This window comes from Anser brachyrhynchus (assembly GCF_964034855.1).
Source record: "Anser brachyrhynchus genome assembly, chromosome: 7".
Lineage (NCBI taxonomy): Eukaryota > Metazoa > Chordata > Aves > Anseriformes > Anatidae > Anser > Anser brachyrhynchus.
This window is the reverse complement of record NC_137701.1, coordinates 35,030,555-35,046,668: the sequence shown is the minus strand read 5'-3', so window position 1 is coordinate 35,046,668 and position 16,114 is coordinate 35,030,555. Positions and strand designations below refer to the sequence as shown.

General features: G+C 36.5%; 1 protein-coding gene across 14 annotated transcripts in view; it reads right to left on the bottom strand.

Annotated features, from left to right (window-relative positions):
* The window catches only part of R3HDM1 (R3H domain containing 1), a 51,090-nt gene that overhangs the window by 21,288 nt on the left and 13,688 nt on the right, over positions 1-16,114 (bottom strand). For 6 of the 14 annotated variants that reach the window (XM_080600725.1, XM_080600731.1, XM_080600735.1 and 3 more), the window contains 11 exons: positions 15,328-15,442; positions 13,074-13,152; positions 11,453-11,512; positions 11,231-11,371; positions 8,681-8,789; positions 8,486-8,581; positions 7,197-7,234; positions 7,064-7,114; positions 6,704-6,930; positions 3,769-4,023; positions 233-387 (listed from right to left, as the gene is read on the bottom strand). In XM_080600725.1, coding sequence (XP_080456851.1) covers positions 233-387; positions 3,769-4,023; positions 6,704-6,930; positions 7,064-7,114; positions 7,197-7,234; positions 8,486-8,581; positions 8,681-8,789; positions 11,231-11,371; positions 11,453-11,512; positions 13,074-13,152; positions 15,328-15,442 — 1,326 coding nt within the window. The remainder of the gene's footprint in view (positions 1-232; positions 388-3,768; positions 4,024-6,703; positions 6,931-7,063; positions 7,115-7,196; positions 7,235-8,485; positions 8,582-8,680; positions 8,790-11,230; positions 11,372-11,452; positions 11,513-13,073; positions 13,153-15,327; positions 15,443-16,114) is intronic. The other 8 variants (XM_080600738.1, XM_080600726.1, XM_080600727.1 and 5 more) reach the window with 4 other exon arrangements.

Here is a 16,114-nt window from a genome sequence, read left to right as displayed (position 1 = left end):
TTTTTTAAATTTTCTGTATTTATAAGAAAAGGCTGCCTACCACGTTCACTTATTAGGAGAACTGATAGTTTTGAGGGCTGTGGGGAAGAACTCCAGCCACACTCATCTCTGCAGCTACTGCTGCTGCTTTAACATATGCGTCACCAGAGCAGCCCTACTAATCCCTGATTATCAGACAGCAATATGACAGCATCAATCATCAGTACAAGCAGCATGTGTTTGACATGTGCACCTGTGAGAGGATGTGATTAGCTGCTGGCTGTTGCTGAGGTGGTGGGGGAAGAGGTGGCTGTTGTGGAGGTCCAGGCACTTGGGTCCTAACGGGCTGCTGAGGCATCGGAGGATTGTACACAACGGGAGTGCCATCTGGATTGAGGAACGGCTGACCTGGGAAGTTGAAAAAGAACACAGCCAGAGACATGCAGCTGTATTAGCCAAGTTTGGAGAAAAAGAAGACAAATGTGTTTACAGTAAACAAAATGAACAAATTAATACAATTCTAAAACAAAGGCGCACTGTTTCATGCCAGATTTATGCCAAATCCCCACAACTACATTTAGAATTGCCATGATTAAAAGGGCCTTAACCGGCAAACTTCATGCAGCTAAGACGTACAAGTTTTTAAAGTAAACAAAGAAACCCAGTCTTTACTTAACGAACACTAATAAATATTTGTCATACCCTGTTAGAAACTCATTTTTATTAAGTAGACTGAAAAAAGTCAAGAGTAATAAAGGGGAACCCCTAATAAAAATACTATTTTAAGAACCTTTTAAAAGACAAGTAAATGAATCTTCTTTAATCAGTTTGACACCGGACAGCTTAAAGGCAAACATTTTTATAAAACATATATAAAACAGTAGCTGCAATTGTACTCTTATAACTGCTAGTTAGTAGGATTAAAGTACTCTCTTCCCCTATTCATAGATGAATTGGCTCTTAGCTTTAAAATGAAACAATGCAACATGATTCTCCTATTTAATAAACTGCATCTTCAGTATTACATCACTGGACTACTGCAAAACTTTAAAAATAAACTATTAAAAAGTAAATTGTAAGCAAACAGTGATTAATTTGGTTGTGTGGGTTGGGGGGAAAAAAGAACCAAAGGAACAACAGATTAGTCAGCAAGGGCCTGTGGTTAAGTCTAGCTGCTTAATGACACGTGGCTTGCCTTGGCTCATTTTGGTGCTTAAGAAGGTCCAAAGACTCCTGTAAATTTTTCCCTCCTCCAATATAAATATTTTCCTTTGTGGGATTTCCTTCGTGCCTTTCCAGAGGCATAAGCTGAGACTAAAGCCTTTGCATCCTAGCCCAGGTCCTGTTAAAAGCAGACTGTAATGCTCCTTCAGACCTCTTCGTCCCATCCCATTTCAAAGCAACTGGCCAACACCGAAGTTACTGGAGACAGGACTGAGGCAGCTGATGCGAGAGAGAGAGACAGGCAGCATGGGCACAGCTACAAAAAGCAAGCTGCACAGACGTACTGCAGGTGGTGAAGCTATATTCAATATAGCTTAATAATGGTCAAGAATTGCGAATGAAATATAAATAAGGAATGTGATTTTATTTCTTTCTACTCCTTTCTAGCAATCCCTGGAGCCTAACGTGTTTCCTGTAGCGACCGAGTAAGAGCTGTCTTTTCTCAAGCACGGTCTTCAACTGCTAAGGACAAGTCCTTTGACCTACAACTACGAGATCTGTCAGAAGTGCTGAGAAACCAATCTATGGGGTTTGAACCCTGACTGTCATTTGGAACAATAAAGCCAAATGAACAATTACAGAATGTGATGATGCCCCTACATTAGAAATCAAAAGTTTAGCTGAACCTACACACTCCTTGCTCTGGAATTGTACTTTAGCTTCTGTTAGACAGTCAGTAGATATTAAGATAATCTTCTATCATGAAAGAACATTAATGGCTAGTTTAAATACATTAAAAATAAATAAAATATAAGAATCGTCATAACTTGAAAGTGAAGGTAATTTAAATGAACATTGAACAGTCAGTTCTACAGTCCTGCTGCCTTTACTGAGGGGGGTGAGAGTAAAAGGAATGTTTGCTGATCAAAACTCTTTTACAATTACTTCTTTCTCTGCCCTTCCTCACTACTGTATGTGGAAGCCTCATCCATGTCACGGAAAATGACCAACATCAGATGAGGAAGAAAGTGAAACCAATATCACATGCAAAGCGATGACATAAGTGAAATTAGGATGACTCAAAAAGTCACTAATGAAGCTGTGTTATATCTTAGATACCGCTACTTTCTAGCTGATGGTGTCCTTCCTGCAATACCTGCAGTTATCTGTTTTGTTGCTTGGTAATTCCAAAGACTTTAGCATGGTCATGCTATAAACTCATAATGTAAAAATGACAGCCAGCATTCTTCGTATTAATGTAAGCCACAGAGTACTCTAGCATACACAAATGCTAGAACTTTTTTTCTAGCAAAAATTTATCACTAATCACATTTGTCTTCACCCAATGGAAAATTCACAAATAAGCTGTGCAACGAATCCATCAGGACCAGAAAAGCTAAGTCAGTAGTGCTATGTCCAGAAGCTGGATATAAGACAGCAAATACAGCCCCTCCAAATGCAATGGCTATCTAGGAAGATGATATGCTACAGCATAGCATACTAGTTAAAGCAGGCCCTTCTAGCAGGACCAGCTTTAACTATTTGTTTAGAAGCTTTTAAGAACCCCTAAGGTGGCATCCCAGCAGGCAGAATCATTAACTAAAAAAGCTTCTCTAGTTTCATATGTAAGAATGGCAATTGAGTTATATAAAGAGAAAATTATTAATTTCAATATAAAACTATTTAGTTTCAGGAGAGAAATAACTTAATAAGTGATTATTTTAGCAACACTAGTGAGAAAAATTTAGTTAAAGCACATGCAATTATATTCAAATATAATAAAGCGTATCTACAAAATGATGGGAGAGATCCTAAAGTATTTCCTTATCTACAAGGAAAAAGAAATCTTTGGACTATGATTATTTTTTAATTTTAGTATAAAGATAGGTTGCACAGAAAAGGTAAATTCAAATTTTCAGGATTTTTTAATTTCTACAACCAAGTTAAAGTTTTCCCAGGTTTGCCTTTTTTTTTTTTTAAATCCAGACAAGTAGTTACACGTCTCTGCATCTACATAATGAAGTATCATTCTCCCACTGCTTACTGAAAATATCAGTATGGGCCAAATACACCAACAGTGATTTAAACTTGTTTTAAACTGAAACAGAAGTTTAAAAATAGCATGTAATCTCATCCTTATTTCTTTCTCTTGTATTAAGTCAATGTCATGAGTACACAGAGAAAGAATGTATGTTGTGACAAACAAAATGAAGGATGATAGATTCTTTCAAGTTGATGTGAATACTTGCTCAGGAGCTCTCCCCTCACTAAAACTTTTATATTAGCACTGGAAAAGACTTCTCCATCTCCCCACAAAAAGCTGAAAAAATGAATTTAAATTATTCTGTGTTCTGGATAATAATCATAGTATTTTCATAGTTAGTGCTAGTCATCATTAAGATACTATCTATAAATTAAAGCTAGTAGCAAAACCCAAGTGGATTTACTTATCCCTTTTATCCAAGGCTCATGCTCTCTTTTTAAAATTAGTACACTGAACAGATACACACACCAAAAAATAAAGGAAAAAGACAAGACAATACTGAAATTAAGTCTCATGTAAACACTCGCACACTTTTGTCCAAGTTCTCAACTGTAACAAGAACATCCACGAGCGGTACCAACCTGTTTGCGGGTTGATCAGAATACTGCCAGGTGGTATGCCTGCCGCTTCCAAGGGAAGCAAAAAGAAGCTAGTGCTAGTAGGTGCCACTTGCCCATTTATGCCACCATCAAAGGAAAGAGAGTTACTAGTGCTGACAGTTGGATAGACGGCAGGCGTGCCATGAGAAGGCTGGCTTAGAGCTGGCACTGGAAGAGGCTGCTGGGTGTGAGAAAGAGAACCCGTGGATGACCCTACACTACTAGAAGACTCTGAACCTAGGAAAGGAGTAACGAGAAATTGTTTTTACCTAGAGACAGAAACATCATGCTCACTTTATACACATGTATGTATATGCTTCACAAATGCTTACCCTTAAAGCTTAGCACAAGTACATTAGCAAACAGTGCCCTTCCAATGACGTCCCCCTTTATCTCCCCTGGAATGCCATTACAAGATTCTTTCTGTAAACCAAGGGTCAAATTCAGCACTGCTTTGCACTGAGAAGCGATCATCTCTAGATCTGATTTCTGGACAGATAATATATCCCTGTATATATGCACATGTGCTACAGTGCAGGTCTTCCACAATACACCTAACCAGTTGCTCACATATTCCCAAATGATGCATGCATCCGTGCTGATGTACCCAAGGGTCTGGATACACCAGAGCTCTGCACACGCAGGCTCAAAGGATTGATTGCATGTGTGCAGGCCATGGGGTACTGCAGGTGCAGGTAGCCAAACGTCCCTTAAGATGCATGAGCTAAATTTATGTGCTTTATAGATGCAGCCTGCATGCAAGCAATGACCATTTTTTTTGCCTACTAGATGTCAGATCTGTCTCACCTGCTGGACAAATTGCAGAATACTAAAAACCCCCAACACACCCCTTTGTTGTTGTTGTTGTTCCTCCCTTATCACCCCGATTTTCAGGCTCAAATCAAGCATGGAGCTGAAAAAAAGTTAAGGTAATATGGTAGTTTTAAAAATAGCCTAAAGCAACGATTCAAAGTTTGAAAGGAATGTAAAAGAGCTTATTGAAAGCAATTATTTCACAGATATTAACGGCTATAACCATTGCAAGGCAGTGGAGAACCAGACCCTGAGCTTTCTGAAAGCCAATGCATGCAGCCAAAAGCAATAATCCAGAAGTCCAATATGGAGTGTTCTACAGAACTGCACTGTCTCTAAGTATACCATTTAACATACTTCTTAGTAAGTCTTTGCTATGATACTTGCAGGACTTGGAAACAGAATATCGTTGTTTACACTTAAGAACTCTTTATTAGCAGCCTCTATACAATCTAGAAGAGAAAGCAAGACTCAAACAGGGCTGTGATTAAATTTATCTGCTATTTTAAGTCACATTACTGCCCTTCACAATGAATTCTAATTGCAACCATTTTGTTAGTATGAAAAATTAGTAGAGCTCAAAGCATTTGCTGATGCTAACTGTTAGCCTTTGTTCGACTGCTGGATAAAGTGAAACACAAAGCTATTAATTGTAAATGGGCCAAAACAGCATATCCCAGCGCTGTTAAACAAGCCTCGCTCGACCACAGTTACTTTGATTCGATTTGTTTACAAATATATCCACTTCTAGATTATGTAGAGAAATTTGGCTAATGCCATCATAATTAAAGCCAATTACACCCTTTATCAAAACAACAGAAACAATCCCAAGGCATGCTAAATCACCACCACCTGTAGCTGCAGTGAAGCATCAAGACAGGCATTCTGAACTTGGAGTGTTAACTCTCTGAATGCCAAAATAAAGTTTCCAGCAACATTTTGCAATTCCAGCAACAAGAATTCATTTATGTTCTTGCAATTTAGAAAAAGAATTTCTAAGAACATACATGATGGCACAGTTTCAAAACATCGGTGGAAGTACTCCTGGAATACATTTTTATACAAGTACACAGTCAACAAACAATTTTTACTGCATTAAGATACAAAAGTGTGGCCATGTACTACTACCTATGAGGCAGTGGTGGTTTCAGGGAAAAGCAAAAACTTTAACAGTGTCTACTTTCAAACAAGTTTTAAAAATAATAGCAAAGCCAAGCACAATACAGACAAGACATTCTGCTTTTTTGAAGTTCTACTTCAAATTCTGAAATAGCACATCTGTAACCCACCTATCCACTTCAAGCCTCAAAATTCTCCACAACCAAGATCACTTATTGTATCAAATTACTTTAGCATTCAGAATACAAATATTTAGTAAATTTCATTTCTGATCCACAGAATTGTATCTATATTTTCTGAGATTGTTTTGACATTAGTTACACATTAGCACACCTTTGAAACACGAAATCTTATAAAAATAGTATTTTTACCCCAACGTTTCTGAATCTTACAATTAAACAGTACATTTAGTTTTGTTTTGATTTTTTCAGCAGTCTAAACATTAAGTAAACTTTTTAGACATATGCACTTAAATTCTGACAATGGCACTGAAAGATATCACAACAAATGTCACTAACATAGGCTTTAATGCTGTTTTTTCCTAGCTAGTAGGATAGCAGCACAATTTCCTAAGACTGCACAAAGCAGCTTTGCCCCACTGAAACCAGAGTTGAACTCCAAATATTATATTATTTTGTATAAAGTACTTATGTTGATAAGTACTTTCAAATCCATTGTATCAGATGAAATGCATTTAGCTTAAAGCCATCTGCAATGCATTTTTAAATTCTACTTCCAAAGTCAAAAGTCTTCATTTAATTTGTAACCTGAATTCTAGTTCTCCGAAGCGGTTTCGCGCTATAGGCCTAGGTCTGTAGTCATTCTATGTATGCAGCACCCACTGTGTCCAGAGGGAGTTGTATGCATGGAGCACCTACAAGACTAAGGCCTCTACTTGTGCACACATCTGCAATATTCATCACGTCTCAAACCATCAGGTACTTCACTGCTACGGAACTATGTAGTTGTACAGATTTTGTAATACCTGTCTTAGACAGCCTGCCTGTGCTTTTGCTGCTTCCAGAGCTATCTCCTCTTGTCAGAACTGATATCCCACTGAAGCTGCTGGCTTTCGTTACAGCTGGCTTCAGATTGCGGATGGAACTATCAGAGTCGGTGCTGCTCCAGGGACGGGGTTCACAATACTTCAGCTCATTCTCAGTACTGCTCTGATGGCTGTTGGCTGATCTCCCTGATGTTTCCTTATTGATTCTGTAAGTTATAAACTAAACTTTTAGCACAAGCATCAATTGCAAAATAAGGGAAAAGAAAAAAAAAGAAGAAAAAGGTGAAATGCATGCAGAATACTTTGGGATTTTTTTTTTTTAAAGAATGCATCAAATACCTAAATATCTGTCGTCTTTGTTGTGTACTATTAGTTTCTTCCTCCTGGATTCTGTTGACATTTTAATAAGATAGCTTAATATTTATTAAGAAAATAGAAAAACAAAACAGAATTGAACTGCAAATTCTCTTACCTTTTATCAGTGAAATAATTCTCTTGGGAACACAGGGACTGAGTGGCAAAAAAAGTGTAGAAATTACATTAATGGCATCTGGAACCCCTACTACGGTACAGTAACAAAACAAGGTGCAATTTAAAGCCTTTTATATTATGTATGGACTTTTATAGGCCTTTCCTCCCTTATGCAACTTCCAGTTGACGTGTGACTGCACAAGTCTGCTAACTAGACCTTGGAGCCCTTTCTTCTTCTTGAAAGCCTGAATTAATACTACTGGCTACTGCAATAACTTTACCGAACTCATTAGGTACAAACACAGATATAGTAAAAAGGAAAGAGAATATATGATCAAAAAGGCTATTAACAACTTCATTACATTGTCCGTAACTACTTTTAAGATTTGGTAAAAAGCTTTCTAAGGGTACAACACATGGTAAACGAGTATGCAAAGTGTCATTTTAAAACTAGAAGTCCATCCTTTTGTAAGTAGGGCGAACAAAAAAACATTTCTGGAACATATCTGAATATAGCAAATTAGCCTCACAGAGCTCATTACACTTTCTTCAGAATAAGAATCTGGTTTTGGATGTATGAAAGCTACAGAAAATGTCAGAAAAAATGGATTATTAGAAGTAACTTTTTTCAAGACAGTATTTTAGTATTATTTAAAATACATATTACTTGGAAAAAATGCAAAGCTGAACTATAGTTTACAAAGTGGCATCGTATGATGGTCTGGAACAGATGAATATATTTTTATGGCTTGCACATCAACAACACCACAAACCTATTCACTAAACTACAGGTGCAGAATTTTCATCCTACTTGATAACTCCAGTCAAGAGACTGGACTTCCACATCTCTGACTCAGTTTTCACGTGTGGGAATTCAAATCATTTTACTGTGGTTAGTCATAAGATGCATTTGAATTAGACACAAGTGAGAATAAGTTATTTAAAATAAATAAGCAAACAAAAAATATTGCTCTGAGTTACATCGCATTACCAGAACTAAGCTTAAATTTCTGTAAGGGGCAAGCTTTTGCATTGAAGTAGATAATGCTAAATAATTCACCAAAATCATTCTTGGAGGTTGCTCAGGCTTTGTGCAGTAATGGTTAAAGAAAGATTTTTCAGTGACTTCGATATCATTTAAAACTCACTCAAGCCACATTAATGATTCTTATCTGCTCAGCCCTCTTCAGATACAGAAAGTTTCTTGGAAAAAAGCATCTCTTAACAAAAACCAGAAGCACACGCATATATATGAAGTATTCGTACATTAAGATTTTCTTTGATACATACATCTTGTGCAAATATTCTCTCTCTAGCTCTCTGGTATTCTTCTTCACGTTCTTCTATTGATTTACTTCTTCTGTCATCTTTTAATCGTATTCTCATCTAAATTAAGTGATAAAGTGTCAACTTCTACATGAAAATAGTATAAATACACAATCATATATAACAAAGAGAAGGGAAAAATAACCAATATGGATTTACCTGGTTGTCATCTTTGTCTAAACTAGAGTTATCTCTTTTAAGGATGTACCGCTTCTGAAAATCATCACCCTTCTCATCCTTTATATGCTCACAAAACTTTTGGTCAGGTCTATGAAAAGTTGTTAGAAAAAAAAGATTTATGGGCTTGTAAACATACACTACACACAGCGGAACCAACTGAAATGCATTCAATGTATTTAATTGTCTAACAGAAGTGACAGATTTTGGTCGTCCAAACAATGAAAAGGTACCAAAAATATACACTGTTGTGTATGCCCAACAACTCCTGTTCCTGAAACGTAACAAACCTGCTTTTAAATTTCCTCCACCTTCAAAACTTTTGCTTCAGTTTCCAATTAAGGTGGCAAGCAACCATGCCCTTGGGGAACCAGACGTGTTCTTGAATCCAGACTGGTGCCATGCAATGGATATTGGGCATGCACGGAAGTGAAGATAGGTTTTTTTTTTCCTGCTACAGCTGCAATACCTCAGTTCATTTCGAGGGAAAACAGAAGATAAGGAGATATAGAGAGGAGAAAGCACTGAAACTTTGAAGATTCTAAAACAAAATTAAGCAGAAATAAGCAAGAGAAGAATGATACAAAAATGCAGGAAAGAAAGAGCTTCACAAGACCATAGTGAGAGGATGAAGCAACTATATATATTCTTTCGTTACTTCATCTACATTGTGAAAGAAAATGAGGTATTTTGCAAACTCGTCATCAAATTTTGATAAGAAATACCTAGACAACAAAACTACTACTATTTTAAGAGATGATCTCAGACAATCAGGAAGAATTTGCCTATTAAAAGACAAAACATGAGTATACTCTTCTGTTTACTCTTCGTTACTCATGGCATTTATATAACATCGGGAGATCTTTTTCTGTAAAACAGCCAAGCCTAACTATTAGATACTGGATGCCCAAACATAATTAGCAGGCATTTCAGAGAACCTTTAGACTGTCTTACCTCTTTCTTTTAAAGGTCCCTGAATTTACTGCCCTGCAATCACCAACTTCCCACTCCACTGAGACGTGCCAGTACGCACTGGGTTGTTGATGTCAGTAACATCACTGATCGGCGCTGGAGCCGGGAATCTGCCTATGAGGAAAAGGTAAGTTTGGTTTTATTCAACATGGAGCAGATCTCCAAGGTTTTCTTTCTAAATTCTTATTTTATATCCAAAGCGATTTAAAATAAGAATACTGAAAACATTAAGACTCTTAATGTCTGCAGGTTAGATGAAATGCCTGCTAATTAGTAACTACACCTACAGGGGGCTTCCAGAGGCAATAGGCTATTTTAATACAGTTTAGAAAAAAATTAATTCATCTTTTAATAGTTCTTATTCCACACTTGAATGTGTGAATCTTCAGCCTAGCGATGATGGTAGATGCTAAGGCAACAGATTTGAAACGCATGGCTTTATAATTATATGCCAATAGAGAATTTATAGCCAAAGCAAAAACACATACATGAATACATAAATTATTTAACACATATTTAAGCTCTACATGCTTTTCTAAAAACTTCGAGGATGAAGCTATCTACTTAATTGAAATTTCAGTGTGGTATATTATTTTAGTTCTACCGACTCTAAAATGAGGGTGGGTAATTAGATTTTGTTCCTCCAAAACTATGGATAGTCTATAGAGGCTGGGATTAGACTGCAGGAGCTGTGAACTCTTATTTCCATGCTCACATCACAGTACTTAAAATGTCATGCAAAGCCAAAACCAGAACCTAGGTAAAACACAAAGCTTTATCATACCAACACATTAGTCCTTCATCTTTCTGAGAAAGAACAGGAGACAGAACAAGCGGAGAAGACAGAATAGCTAGGTCCTTAGAAAGAAAGTGTCAACTACATGAGTTTTGGAGATGCTGTGACCCCCACGCTAGTATTTTTAAATACAGATTTTTCCAACAGTTTTTCCAAGAACTCCCCAGCTGTCACAGCAAACTAGCACGTCATGAGCAGTTAACCTGGCTGACACTTGCACTGTCAGAGATGACTGAGATGTCTGTCTTCCTTGCTACATATATTTTGTAAGGCTTTTGACTTGTAGGCAACATTATTCCAACAACAGATTTCAATGCCTGAATTTTCCCAGTAGATTTTTATAGTACAAATGCCAAGTCTGCAAGTCTGTTCCCCAATGTTCACCCTGTTAGAAAGTGACCCTGTTCTAAGGGCTGTTCTGCTTTCCAAAAGAAAAAAGAATGTGTTTGAAGTCGGTGTAAATCTTTAAACATACAAATGGTTGATATAAATAGATATTTTATGGAAACAGTTCACAAAGCGTCTCTGCAAGAAAAGCAACACCACCTTAATCTACAGATAGCATACTTTTTCCTCCCTGAATTTTTAAACATGAAGCACATCACATTATCTGGAGCATAAACAGTGAAGATCTCAGAAACATCTCTCCTTGCTGCATGCTTCCCAATGAATAAACTTCTACTGCTAGAGATGCAGCATCACTGCACATCCCAAGTGTTTAACCTGTGTACCAAGAAGTTTTTTTTCAAGACATTTACACTTACATTCTTGTATTGCTAGTTTTATTTACTATGACTGACTTCCCACTCTGGTCCACGTTGTGCTCTAATCCAAAATAAGCAGCTACCCTGTGCAACAGCATTCTATGGTAAGATGTCATTGGGGGAAACTTTTTTCTTGGAACTCTGGAAGAGAGGAATAGTAGCTTTATTAAATAAACAGGAACGCTCTTCAATTTTTTTCTCCTATAAGAGTACAGTACTTACTCATTATTACCAATGAAATCTAAAATTTCCTGTTCTAATTTCAGCAGCATCATTCTGTCCCTGAAAATAAAAACACAGCAGCTCACATATGAGACACTCCAATAACTGCAGCTGTATTCACCTTAAGAATACACAGATAACATCTGTGATCAAGTGATGATTGAAGACTCTAAATAAGACCACCGAGTCTCAAATGCAGGATTTTTAGGAGAAACTATTCATTCTTCACTAAGCTGTATTTTATTGAACCCACCTAACTGAAACAAGCTGTTCTCATCTCAGAAATCAGAGTACGAAGACTCTCCAAGTAATCTCTGCCCAGTGGGCTCAATAGAAAGCACAGTCATTGAGAAGACTCAGGAAGAAGGGAAGGAGTGACCAGGTTGGTTCTCGCTGGGTAGCAAGATTTGCAGAGGTCTGAACTGACCCTTGGATTGTGAATCACATCACAGGATCATTGAGATACACTGTGAGTAAAGCACTGATAATGGAAAGAATTACTACAACATACTTACAAGCAAATGGTTAAAAACTGGCATAAATTGCAATGTGTTGAGATGTTGAGATAATATGAAAAAGCTTAAACTCAGGCTGACTGAAAGGAACATTAGCTGAAACACCGTAAAATAGTATCTTAAAAACATTTATGCCAATTTCAATAAGTTAACATGTAATGAAATTTACTGTCCCACAGCTGATAATTTGCATGCATCAGATAACTAAGCTTCCCAGATATTGCATGAGTAAAGGCCTATAGTAGGTCTTCATCTGCAATTCCTATTTTCACTCTGAAGATTTATGACTTCCAATATGGCCAAAGTAAGAGTCTAGCACAGGCCTGTGCTTCCTAATTTTACTCTATAGGACTAAAAGCTGTTGGACACTTATGATAGCATCTTCTTTTTTTTTTTTTTTCAATAAAGTAGAATCCCAATACATTATCACATGGGAAATACTAACTATAATATGAACGAGTAACAAATAGCAGTGGAATATTTTTTTGCGATAGCAGCACAACTACAGCAAGTTTATTTCTTGCCTTGTATGTACAGCCACGGACCTAGTATTAAACCCTGTTTAGGAAAAGAACAAATGACAGACAGTGTACTCCAAACCTCAAAGCAACCAAATCATGTCAACTCTTGCTAAATGATAGACTTGGATAAGGTCAGATTTGGTTTCTGATGTGCAGATTGAAGATGTATATACCTATGGTTTATATAGTACAGCTTAAAAGAAACTCCTTTGTCTAGAAATTCATTAAAAGGCAGATAAAAGTAAAAGGTACTTTGGTATCTAACAAGTAGATGCTAAACGAGTAAGTTTTAGAACTGAATACAGAAGAGACTCTAAAATTCTATCAGAACTCCTTATTTATTTAACACAAATACCATTTAAAATAGTTCAGTGTCCTGAACCTGCATTCATATAACACACAAATTACAGCGGACTGGTGTTTCAGATAGCCTCCATAACAAAAACTCATCCTAAATAAATGTCTAACACTACATGTCAGTGAAGAGGAGGGATAAAAAAAAACAAAAAGAACAGAACAAAAAGTGGTGTTATACCTCAGGCAACAAGACGACAGAAGAACAAAGTTAAGTTTACTGATGCTTACCTGGGATTGTTTTTTAATGTATTTACTAAAAATTCATGAAGATCTATACCAGTGGAATCTGTGTATTCTTGGCTGGAATCTAAGGGTAGGGGGAAGAGAGCAAAATTACACTTCGCAAAAAATATATATTTTTTTCCAATTATTGCTGAACATATTTATGGATCAATACTAACTAATAGGCATATTACTCTAAATTGAACATTTTTGTTTTCCAGAGAAAAGGCTCAAATAAAAAACAAAACAGAAAACCCAGTATGACCTCCTCAATTCTCCAATTCAAGTGTAATACAGAAGGCAAAAGCTTCAGTAACGCCGTCAATCTATTAACAAACTGCTAAACATTTTGAAGCAGCATATCACCTTGAGTCACATCATGTCCATCAACCCTCCAGGTTTTCTCCAAAACACTACACTGCACTGTTGCACGCATTTCTGTGGACCACTAGCTGATGTACAGAATGTACTGGATGCCGCCCAAAGATACTGTAAGTTGGTATCTAACAGTTTATCCATCACTATTGTTCTGTACTATCAAAAACACTTGTTCTATTGGTCTGGCTTTCACAACATGATGTTTGAGAACTTTCAGAGAAGTCTCACAAACGCCTGATTTGTTCCAAGTATTTCCAGGTTACATTGTGTCACTGAAAGAAATACTTCTAACACCAAATCTTTCCTTACACCAGAACCTTCCAGAGTTCTGTATCCCAGAATTAAAAGCTAGAGATGTTTTAATAACTTTTGGAACTATATTTCTTCCAAGAACTACTCAAGTGCCAACCTCTTAAGTTATGCACAGCTCAAACTTATGCCTTGCTGTTCCAGGTCTTTTTGTGGTTAGTATGGAGCACAGTCCTTGCAAATTAGCTTTTATTAGCAATGACTGAGGGGACTACTGCACAAAGAAGGCAAGATTCAGTGGATGCAGAATCTATGCTGATTTTATTTTTTTTTTTTTATTAGAAGCAACAGTGCCAGGAGAGTTCAGTCTCTTGGCATAGTGGGAAACAGGGTGACTAAAGTGTTTGATTTTTCACAAACGAGACTGAAATCTTTCCTGGAGAGACTCCAAGTCCATCTGAGGACAGGGAACCTCTAGTTCCCTAAAGAAGAATGACAGTGAGTTCCTTGAGCTCAATACACTATCAATCCTCCCCTAGCATTGTCAAGAGAACAGAAATGAAACCAAGCAAGTCTAAGCATTTATCTTTTGGGATTACTTTTGATTCCAAGGAGAAAGAAAAAGAGGCATGCCTGATAGAAAAAATTGAATAATTATTTACCTTCATTTTCTTAATTTGCCAAGTGAACAATAATTCTGTAATAATTACTGGAAGATTGATGCTTAAATTCCATCATAATATATTTTGGCATGTCTTAAATTGGAGAGTAATTAACCTCCACGGGTTATGCTGGGTGTATTTACAACAGCTTAGACATTGTCACTCACTCTCAACTCTTCACCATTACTTAGCTTTTTTTTTTTTTTAATTTCAGAAGGTGGGAATGTACTTTAAAGGTTAGGTAAGTTAGCTCTGATACAAAACACTTACAGCATTAGGTAACATGGACAGAGACAGTCTTCTGTCATTAATTTTGGCAGTTCTATTCCAGATTAAAATGAATGAATTCCAGATTCTTTCTATACCCAGGACATAACCTACTACCTGATTAACACAGGGATTAGGCCATTTGATGGCACTCAAGTATTTACTGGTGTGCAGACAAACAACTAATTTCACCAACAGGTATACTAAAAAGACGGAGAAGATTTGAGCTTGTCACATCTTGGCAGGTGCTAACTATAAAAATGTTGTCTCTTATTTAAATTTAATCTAACAAAAGCCAGAGGAAAGGGGGCCTGACTTTTCACCAAGTGACAACTCCATCCGTCCATGCTATATTTTCATCTCTATCCATATTATACAGATACTACTCTCTGGATATTACTACCTCTATACTATTTTCATACAGGGAAAGTAATTCAGCTTTGCAAATCATCTTCCACATGCAAGTCTGGACTATCACGTATTCAGGTACACAAGATACAGTGAAATATTAATCATTAACATGCATAAAAATCCACTGCAGCTCATATACACAAAAATCATTTTTTAGTCTTAGGAAAACAATATATTTTTACATTAAAATAATTCTAACACTTTTCCCAAAGGTCACCTGAGGTCATTAATAGATTTTCTAGAAAGTGTGATCTTAAAACTACAAATTAAAAGCAGAATGACAGATAGCAAACCTCTTGATAACATTTTTCTGGGCAATTTATCACTGGACTTTTCCTTTTCCGTTTCATCTTTTGCAGGCTTTTCTTCTTTTTCAAAACAATGTGACAACTGGATTTGAATTTTCTCCTGTCAAAAGTAAAAGTCAGTCATCATGGAAATTACTTCTAATGATACATATCTGCAGGACAATTGTTCTGTACTATATCACCTGCAAAAATGAAGAACTAACAAGGAAAATAACTGTCCTCATATTCTTTCTGATGACACATATACTTCATGCAAACAAAATGAAATTATTTATCAGTGAATCAACAACTACAGAGAAGACATAGAAAGTAATATACATATTGTTGAATTTACACACACTTCCAGGCCCAGACTGCCGTTTCAAAATGAATTTAAACTACCTTGAGACAAGCATGAAAGCATTCCAGTTTTTCAGGTGCACAAATTTTATACATCTACTTTTTTTTTTTTAGGTAACACACCATCCACAGTGCTTGTTTTCCTCCATTACTCATAGTTTCCGACTATAACAACCGGCTTCAAGTTTTGATTTGGTTTATACCAAGAAAAAACATTAAAACAAATGTTGCAATTTCTAAGACTGACCAGCATTACCATACTTGCAAAAAAAGAAAAAATTTTTAACAGTACATCAAGACAAAACTTGCAGACCGTACTGTCATCAAGGCTTAGATTCTTATCTTTTCATATATTTTGACAGAGTAGCTTTGTGTGCAATCATCTCAAAAATTCACTTTTCTACACAAGTCACTGAAGTATCATGAACCCTGT